The sequence below is a fragment of the Apaloderma vittatum genome, unplaced genomic scaffold, assembly GCF_000703405.1.
Source record: "Apaloderma vittatum isolate BGI_N311 unplaced genomic scaffold, ASM70340v1 scaffold21596, whole genome shotgun sequence".
NCBI classification, from domain to species: Eukaryota; Metazoa; Chordata; class Aves; order Trogoniformes; family Trogonidae; genus Apaloderma; species Apaloderma vittatum.
Window position 1 is genome coordinate 42,936 of NW_009720361.1, and position 10,470 is coordinate 53,405.

General features: G+C 37.2%; 1 protein-coding gene across 1 annotated transcript; it reads right to left on the minus strand.

Annotated features, from left to right (window-relative positions):
* Positions 1–810: 810 nt before the first annotated feature.
* On the minus strand, positions 811–9,472 carry NRXN3 (neurexin 3). Its single transcript, XM_009870997.1, has 2 exons — positions 9,191–9,472; positions 811–2,127 (listed from the first exon to the last, which is right to left on the minus strand). Exon 2 carries the CDS (start codon positions 1,985–1,987, stop codon positions 1,202–1,204), a length of 786 nt encoding a protein of 261 aa, XP_009869299.1. The 5' UTR covers positions 1,988–2,127; positions 9,191–9,472; the 3' UTR covers positions 811–1,201.
* Positions 9,473–10,470: the final 998 nt, after the last annotated feature.

Genomic DNA, 10,470 nt, shown 5'->3' on the forward strand with positions numbered 1-10,470 from the left:
TTTGTCACAAGTTGAACTCCAGTAGTGTCTTTCTGATCTTTGTTAAACTGATTTTTTATTATTTTTTGCATGCATTGCAATCAGTCACAGAACCAGAACCCAGAGGAAGGCTCCTTTATTTTTGCATGATATATTCAGCTCAGAATGGTTAACCACTTTTTAAGCATTCTTTTTTGAATCTTCAAATCCCTTTAACCGTAGTTTGGCTCTGCTAATGCATACTAGGTGACATTCTCAAATAAAGTCACTGACTGATCAGAACAGACCCAAAACCATCTATTCTTCAGTTTGATTGCAAATACTGGAGCCAGATCCAAGGGAACCAGCTTTCCACGATAATTTTCTTCAGCACCACCCATCAGACACTGTCACTGCGTTGTTAGCAAACAACTTACTGCAAGACGACGGATTCTAGAGACAACACAACCAGATATGCAGAGTAAACACCATGGGTAGCTTTTGAGTTCATGTATGGCAATAGTCTCTCTTTATTTATTATTTGGGGGTTTTTTGTTTTTTTTTTCCCCGAGATTTCTTCTCAACTCATGTCCTGCTTCAACCCCCCACACTGTTCCTCTCCACCCTTCCCTCCCACACCCCAAAGTAACCAAAATAAAAGCCAAACAAAAAACAAACCATGAAACAAACCAAAACCAAACCAAAAAACCAACAATCTCCAAAATTATTTATTCCCCTCCTCCAATCTCGAAAAATTATATGTATGCTGGACACGGCCAGATCAGTTTGTTCAATATTTTTTTTGTTGGTTAATAGTTTGCTTTTTTTCTTTTTCCTTCCTTTTTTTTTTTAAATAAGTAAACTGAAAAATTATTGATACAGTCAAGGATCACGAACATTGTTAGAGACTCACTTGGAGATATGAAACAAGTAAGCCATGAAGTCTTCTACCTTTGCAGAAAGTTCAGCGGAGGAGGAGATTTGGAGACGTCCAAGTTCACTAACAGGGCAGAGCTGTGCGCGCCATCTCCAGAACGCTAAGTGTGCTTTATAATACATTAGGACAGAGTTTGCTGACTTCAAGCGATGACTGAGATATTAACAGTCACTGCTGAATAAATTTTTTTCCCAATACTTTTTCCCACAAACGATATCTCCCAATCTCGTTCGCTGCAATGGTTCTGATATTTCAGTTAAATCTCATTAAGTATTTATATATTTATATATAAATAAGTATTCTTTTTTACACATAATACTCTTTGTCCTTGTTTTTCTGTTTCTTGTGGCCGCTCTTTGAGCTCTGCTGCTTCTCCTTCACGAGCGTGCCGTTGCTCTGGGCTGAGTTGCTGATGTAGTTCCGCGTCTCGTCCACCTGATAGGACCCCTCGTCCCTGTTCCTGTACTTGTACATGGCATACAGGAGGATGAGGATGCAGAGGGCGGCAGCAGCCACAATGCCGACGACCATCCCCGTTGTGCTGCTCGACTCACGGACCACCTCTGAGGCCCCCGGAACCCGTCTGATTCCTGGCTCCGTGGGGTTTGCTGTGGGCACATTACGGAACATGGGGGAAGTGATTAGCGGGCTCTTCAGCTTTGTGCTGTCTAGCTCATAGGCAGTGGGCAACGGAAGCAAGACTATGTCAGGCTGGGGTTTGAGCTCACGGTTATTCATTTTGCCGGCTGGCAATTTGGGCACCATCCCAGTCGAGGACGAAGCTGTGGAGCGGATCAGCTCAGGGGACAAAGACGTGGTAGTAGTCCTACCAGTTTCGGAGACTTTGTTAGGTCTAAAGTCCTTGGATTCCCACTTGGGTGCGTGTGCTTTGTAGCCACCTTCGAAGATTGAAGTGGAAAGACTCTTATCTGTTACCAAGGAGAAGGTGGTGTAAAAATCTTCATCATCAGTAGGGGGCAGGTTAGAGTCAAAGGTTTCCCCTGAGCCATACCCAGATATCACCAAGCCATCATCATCACAACCATCGCTGCCTTGGTCCGACAAGCAAGGTAACCCCGCCTCAGAGGTCATGGACAGGGAATCTTTGGTGGTCTCAATAATGGTGAGGAGGGGGCGAAAGGTAGGGGGAAGTGTAATGAAAGGTGCACGAGTAGCAATAGGAGGGATATCTAAAGGGTCTTCTACAAGTAGAGGGATAACTAATTCACCTCCTGGGATGGAAAAGAGAAAGAAAAAAGAAGATTAGTACATTTTAATGACACAATTCACCATTTTCAATTCACTTAACTCAAGGGCAAGAGAGGATCTGGGCATTACCAAAAAGTGTGAAGGATCAGGTTTGTTGCCCTAACTACACTACCAACATACTTTCCTAGGGGCACCTTTCATTGTTCCCTCCCCCACTGCTTTGATGTTGGGGAACTGCCTGTTCCACTTCCTCTTTCTTTCAGCCTGTGCTAGCTATGTTCAGTGAAATACTCTGAATTCTTTGGGACCCCAAGTTTCTGATTGCTGAAGATACTCTCAAGTGACTCTGTGGACATCTATTTTTGGTAGTGATCTTTTTTAGACATTTGGTTACATGCCTGTTTAAATTAATTATTTTAGACTTCCATAGAGCTGTGTTCTCTTGGATGGATTTTACTACTCATCTTGCCAGTTTCTCCTCTTCTGATTCTTTTAATTTAAAATAATACTGGTATTTCTTCTCTGCCATTCAAGTTTGCTCACCTTCCATAGCAGTTTATAAGGCCTTTCCCATTCATCTATTTCATCTTGATTGTTGCTTGGTTTTTAAATTGTGGAAAAATGCACAAAAGTGAGAGAGGGAAAAAGAACCAGGTACTTACTGATGTTCATGAAGGTACTCAGTGCTCGTTCATCTTTTTAACCTTTCTTTACCATTCTGTTCGACACTAGGGATCCCCCTTTCCTTGCATCTTTTAGGGCTATACTATCTTCATCTTCAGTTCTTCTTGATATTTTTTTACTATAATTTGATTAAAAATTAAGATAGACTTTATTGTGATTGATGATATAACTGAATAAGGACTCTGGTGACCCAGATTGCCACTTGAGCCCAGGAGTGTACTGCAGAAGTAACTTCTACTGTTACTTCTCGATATGTAGATAGCTGTGATCAGTGCTACTTTTTCCTAACTTGATGGCTACCTGTCTACAAAGGACTAAAAATGAAGTAGATTTATGGTCTACTCTTGAAGCCGAACGATGAAGCTATAGCTATAACATTTTTACCTTACCACGGCATTAAGCTACAACTGAAACAAGGAAATCAGAGCATCATTTCTTAGATTTGGCTTCTGAGCAGCAATGTTGCTACTTTTAGGGCAGTAGTCCCATTTCGTCTATGTATTGTAACATGACGGTACTTCTACTTTTGAGGCTATGGTTAATTAACACTCCACTGTTTTAGTCTGACGTGGAAGTATAAATAATTTATCTAATTTATTGAGTTCAGATTATAGAGTCAGCAGCTGACATACAGGTCGCTAATGCTTTTTTAGTGTAAGCAATATCGCTTTTGGAAGTCTATGTATAAATTCCCCCTCAGGTAGTTTTTCTTTGGCTAGGTACTTAAGTTAGTTGCTTTAAATATAAACTGAAGAGTTCATCTGACACCACGAGTAGTCACCTAGATTTCTTGGAAGGCGTGCAACTCAGTAAGAAGTATTTCTAATGCAGAGGAAATCTTGATTTATATTCACCATTGCTTAAGGAAAGAACTGCAAAGGATATTTTAGCTTCTAAATAAAGCATTGTGGCTTTTCCTTATGAATTCATAACTGCTAATGAACAGTTTGGTCAAAATTCTGCTCCCTCCTACCTACACTATATATTACATGCCCTTGTTTCCCATTGAATACTGCTAGTAATGTCCATGGCAGTTTTATAAAGAATATCATCTAAAATCATAATCCCTTTAAAATTTATTTGGAAAGAAATATATTTGAACAAATTACACATTGAAGATAGCAATATACTGAAAAAGGTACTTAAGAGTTTGATTAAATCTGGATAGCTGAATTAGCAATATGGCTTATTCTTATCCTTAATGAGAAACTAAGTGGTGACACAGTTTAATCAATTGAAACAGTCAGATTCATCTCAGAGTTACCATGGTATAAATTAGGACGAAAGAGGAAATGTGGTACTTCCCATACTTTCATACAAAGTTAGTTTTAAGCTAAGGTATAAAGGGCCAATTTGAATATGTTGTTTCATTTTTCTGAGTTTCCTCAGCACATTCATATCACTTTTGATACAGGATAGAGGATGAAGAAATAAGTATCACGTGTAAAATAATGCCAATCTTCAAAAAAATTATGTAAAAAGCAGAAAGTGTAGTCCACCAAATAGCTACACAGCATTTTATGTTCATGCAACTGAGCTGTTTTCTGTGCAATGTAGAAACTAGAGCATGTAATATGATTTATATATGTCCAGAAGCCCTATCCGTGGCTAGAGAAGGGCATGTCTAATCTATGAAAACAGGTGGTATCACGATAAACTTGGAGTATGCCTCAAAGGAAAAGATCATCTGTGAGTCTGGTAAAAAAAAATAATAGAAAAAAGCATTTAAGCGTGCATTACATCTGATTAAATGAGTGGGGAATTAAATTCCAGAAAGTGAGCGATAGGTAGTGTCCCTTTAAATGATTTTTTTAAGATCAGTGTTCTGCTGTTATAAAGCAGTATTCATCTCTGATTTGCATTCACCATCTGTGACACCCAACTGGAAAAAACAATCAGTTTGGCAGCTTTTAATTGCTCAATTGAAGTGCCTTTGTTTTTAAACCTGGTACACTGGCACACAGCAGCAATAACAGGTGATCTGCCACCCACTGGGCAATTATTTTGGTCCTGTTAATGATTAATTTTCTTGAAAGAATTAGATATATCTTATATTTAATATGAAGATCTTTCTTTTGCCCCAGTAATGCTTGCCTTTAAAACTAGGTCATAGTTCTACAGTTTTTGTTGCTGTTGAGGGCTTGAGCCAATGATCAAGACTGCTATAACTAAATACAATAACGGTCTTCCTGAAATATTAAGAAAAGTTGATGGAGTTGCTATTTTAAGTGGGGTTTCACATAAGTAATGGAGAGCAGATTGGAGTTTTTAGATTCTAGCAAGTCTGTTGGATGGAAGATAATAGGACAGAATTAGGAATGAGTTTTACTAAGTTTTAATCTCACAACTTATGTGAGAAGAGAAATAACTTTTCTGACAGGAAGATTGGATTAATTTTGTTTTCCAATTAAATTATTTAATCTCATCTCTAGTTTTATTCTAAATTATCCAATGATCCATACTATATGCATCTCTATACTAAAGAAATAGAGACTTTTTCAGGTCCTTCATTAGGAATCAGTTCTCCATCAAGGAGTTAATTATTTACATTTACTTGAGACAACATACATTTGGCGAATATAGAGAGAGATGACTGTAAGGGTGGTGATGATGCTTTGAATTTTTATTTTTCTTTCTGTCTGTAATGGAAGAAATTGTGAGACTGAAAAATACAAACCTGTGTGGGAGAAGTTAATTCAGAAAAAACACTTTAGGTATCAAACCTGCCTTGTTTTATCGCCAGGTGTCTATGCAAAAATCACAGCAAGCTAAAGCTGTAGGTCTAATAGGATGCAAGCACAATGAATACTTCTTGGGGTATATGATTTATAGAGGATTTAAAGCATCCTCTAAAATTGCATTATAAAAAAGCCACTCAGTCTAAAAGAAATGTGTTATTTAAGGAGAGTGGGGAAGGTAAATTCTGAAAAGCTCCCAGGAAAGTGTGAGAAACGTGATCACCAGTATCTATGAAGGGAAGCAAGTGCAAACTTTCATATCGTACCTGCAAACAACTCTTATTACTGATACTACATTTCTACTCGTAAGAGACACAAGAGGGAGTCTGATGACAGGCAGATGATAAGTGTGCGTGTAGGGGAACCATCTGTCACAAAACGACAGCCAAGGCAGCAGGAAGCTGCCTGGAGCCAGTGGGCTTTTGATGGAGAAGTGGTGCCTCTTGCCCAGGGCCCCAAGTTGGTTTAAAGGCAAGCGCGAAAAGATTTAAAAGACAAAGTGCCACTCAGTTGCTAAGAATATCTTGTGCGGGATTTGGATCCTGAAGGGCTTGCTGTGGAAGGCAAGTGTTTTGAATATTTGGATCTCTAGAAATGGCTAAAGAGAAGCCCCTGAAAAACCCTACATGGCAATTTGGAAGGGAAAGACATTTGAGACAGGTTTTAGCTTTGTATTTGCCTATCTAAAACTTTCATTTTCTCACAATATCTACTATTTTTTGAGTCACAAAATTAATGCTTTGCAGCCTTGATTAAAACTTGAAGTTTTAATTTCCAAATTGTTCTGTGCTAAAAAAAAATGGCATGGCTGCCACCCAGTTTGAAACACGGCTTCAAAAGACATATTTCTATGAGACATAGGTTCTGTTTGTGGATGAGATAGGCTGTTTCCTGGTAGTTACAGGTTTCTTTCCTATTTTATTTTTGTTGGCTGCTAAGCACCAGTTACCAGTGTTGACTGTTATGCTGCAAGTTCAAGATTACTTTAGCAATCCAAAGATTTCAGAAGGACTTTCTAGATTTATTTGTCACCTACACTGTGCTTTTTCTCCTAATCTGGGAATGGATGTTTCCCAAACAGAAATACGTTTTTTAAAAAACTTCTGTTAACAAAATAATGCCAAAGAATTAAACAGAAGGGAAACATAAAATGGTTTCCTCTGCAGTGATATAGATGCAAAATTAGTTTGCCCATCAGCAGTGTAGTTGCAAGAAAAAATTACTGAACAGCCAGGTGGAAGTAGCACTGAGAGAACTGTGATCTGCGAGGTAGGAAACCTTCTACTGAGCAGCCCAGTGCTCTGCTTGGCCTTCTCATTCCACAGAGCAAACACAGCGTGCACATATTCCTTAAAAGTTAGCCTTTAAATCTAGCACATATACTATTTTCATGGAGTTGTGTTTTTCTTTAAACTACCAAGGTCATTTGGGATATAAAAGGTCTACTTTAGCCTTGGAGCTGCCCTGCTTTTTGCTTTATAAGCGTATTTATAGATATATAATTCATACCTCTGGGGCTGATCTCCAGTAAGAGTTCTCTGCCACTGGAAAAGACAGAGTGTTAAAAATTTAAGAGAAGTCTTATGAACTGTGAGGATGTTGTGGGTGAGCCATGAATGCAGAGGGCACCATAAAAAAAGGGAAAAAAATAACAACCTGAAAGACTGTAGCAGACAACAGCTTTCATCTTTAAAGCCACAACTACTTCACTGGAGTCTCAGGCATCAAACTGATACTGGAAAAAAGGCACAAAAAATGAAGCCTGAAAGATTAATCTTCTTCTGATGATGTTAAGGGACACACCCTTATAATTTCTCTCTTCTCCAGCTGTGGCTGAAGAGCTTTTAAATGCCACCCATAAAGGCTGCACAATTCCTCCATTTCTGCAGGCGCTTGGAATTCTGCATCCAACATTTGTCATTGCCATTTTACTCTGCTGTTCCTCTGAAGTGTGTTTCCACTTCCAGTATGAAATACTTGCCACAAAAAATAATTTCTTACCTTTTTCCCCTCTGTATCAACACAATAATTCCATATTAAATGACTGAGTTAATAAATTTCAGTCTAACAGTGTTTTAGTTAATTCTCCTTTGAGTCCTCTGAGGACAGAAAAGCGATATTATTCAGAACATAGCCCCTGATTCACAGGAAAGATGATGCTAACAAAAAACCTAGTAGGTGAACATTCTTAGCATTTTCTACTCTTTGCAGTCTGACTTAATTGCAATTGACAGTCAGTAGTAGAGAGAAAAACAATTTCTACAATGGAATACTGCAACTTTTCATCTCAATTATCTCTTTTTCCTTTCAGAGAATATATAGTCCTCAAAGTGATGAGATAAAAGTACACTTCTTCTAGTGGATTTGGTTGAAGAGCATTTCCTAAGCCGCCCAAAGTATATTAAAAGACGTGATTAGTTATTGCAATGCTTCCTAATACGTGTCTCATGAGCAATAGGATGTTATAGAATTTCAGAAGTTGTTAATGCTGGGCTGTGTTTCATTCCTGTAAATTTTTGGTCACCTTTGTGCAGTTGCAGTGAAATGGGCATTAATACCTTCCCAAGAGGACCTAATATTGTGTTTGCTGGCAGGGTTCCAGAGCAAACCCAAGTATTTTGGTGCCCAGACACTGGGCTGCTCAGAGCAAACTGAAACATGCCCTCTTCCATCTTCCATTATTATTTTAAACTGTTATGATTAATTGCTGACAGCTTCCTACTCAGCATAATTATTTGTTCTGTTTTCATCATCAGTTTTTCAAGACACTTCACAGTTGAACCTGATACCTACTGACCACAGCATTACTATGATGAATGGTGAAAACATACATGCTTATAGGGAACTATAGCTTTTTTAACTCATTGTTTGTTAAAGAAATTAAATCTCTTTTGAAGCAAGGAAATTTTAGAGGAGTTTCAGTAGGAAAGCATCTGCCAAATATACCATTTCTGGGTGATATTAGCAAGCCTGATACTAATCCTAATGTGATGGGTGTGTTTACCTGTTAAGAGTGCACTTGAGAGTATCATTTAAACTGGACATCAGGCAAATAATCAGCAATTAAGTAAACTGACAGAAATAAAACATTTTCATGGGACTAAAGTAGGGCTGATGTAGAGCTGCAGTAAGAGAGATACCAAAATGCTAAAGGAGTCTCATTGCTTTTTACTTGACACAGAGGCTATGCCACCAGGCTATGCACAATTTAAGTAGCATAAAATAAATTAGCATTCCTGGTGGTTCATCTTGGGAACGGGGAAAGAAAGCTCTAGAGAGGAACTGAGAAAGAATAGGAGCAAACTACCACAGGCTCCTTCACCCCGTCCTATGCAAAATACAATCTGGTAGTTGACAATATACAAAGAGCACATAACATAAAGGCAAATACAAACTGATTGAAAAATAAATAAATGAACATATACACTTTTCCTAAAGCAAAACCATATACTAGAAAACAAAAGTGTCACAGCAACAAGGTCAGAAAAAGGAAAAACATAACAAGTCAATCACTTCATCAGCAAAAGAAAGATTAAAACCTACGAGAACTGAAAAAAAATGATGAAAATCAAAACATTATTTCCTTTTTAAAAAAAAAAGTCATCAGAAAAACATAAAAATATTTAGAAAGCATACCACATTGATTTCATAACAGTCAACTTACATCAACAAATTGCCCGCATGTTTTTTGGCATGAAAGGAAAAATTTACAAAAGAAAGTTGTGTAAGAATGCTCTTGGACAAGTAGCATTGCCACATTCTTGTAACTTGCTTTTTTTTCGTTGTTGTTTCTTAAAAACTTTTTTTTAGCAAAATGTTTATTATTTCATTTTTAATATAATTGTTTTTACAACAAAGGGCGATACAGGGAGGCAACAACACATACATCCACACCACATAACATGAAAAGAAAAAAATCTTGCACCTTAACAAATTTGAACTTGTTTTTTTTTTCTACTGTTTTTTGGTTGTATTTTTTAATCTTATGTAAAGTTGTTAGCATATTACAGTTGAAAAATCCTGTACATTTTATAGAACTTACTTTTGCTTGTTTGCATATCTACATATATAATGTTTTTTGAAAAGCAGAGTTTGTTGCTTTTTTGCCTTTTTGGTCAATTTGATATATATTTTTTTAAACATTTTCTTTTTTTCTATAATTTTTGTGTGTGTGTGTTTTAAGGAATGAATGACTGCACATAAAATTTTAACAATGCTAAAGAAAGGGGTGGTGGAGGGTAACTTATAGGAAGAAAAAATGCCTAGGGTGGATGAAGTGGGAGTGTAAAAATCTATGAGTGTACTACACAGGAGATGAAGATGATGGGAGTGAATGTGTAAGTCAGTTGCCATGTCCATGTAAGGGCGGTACGGAGTGATCTAGCAGCATTAGAGCTTCTGGCTGTAAGGAAGGGATGGGCAATATACAAAAACAAATGAGCATATTCATGCCCATCAACAAAAAGAAAGAACAGAACTCTAACATTGACAATCTCACAAACCCTAAGCTGCAACTTCTTCAACATGCAAGTTACAAAAAATTAATTATAGTATTTATATTTACATTTTCATTAAAGGTTCTCAAATTATAAAAACAGTTAAAACTTTGCCCTACTAAAAATAGCAGTAAAATACATAAACTAATAATAATAATAATAACAATAACCAGAGAATAAAACAAAAAACCAAGGAAACTAGCTTTATGCATTGAAATTGGAACAACTTCATCTGTAGCTATCCACAGCTACCTTCTTTTAAGAATCATTTTTTTCTAAAGTCCATCAAATTGACATCAGTATTCTCGATAATTTGTGGGAATAATTTTTTGAGAACACCAAATCAATGTTTCGAATATAATGATTGTGTTGGCACACCCCTTCCCCACTCTCAAATTACATTGCTTTTATATTCAGTTTCTCTGGAGAATCTAAAAAATACAGCTGT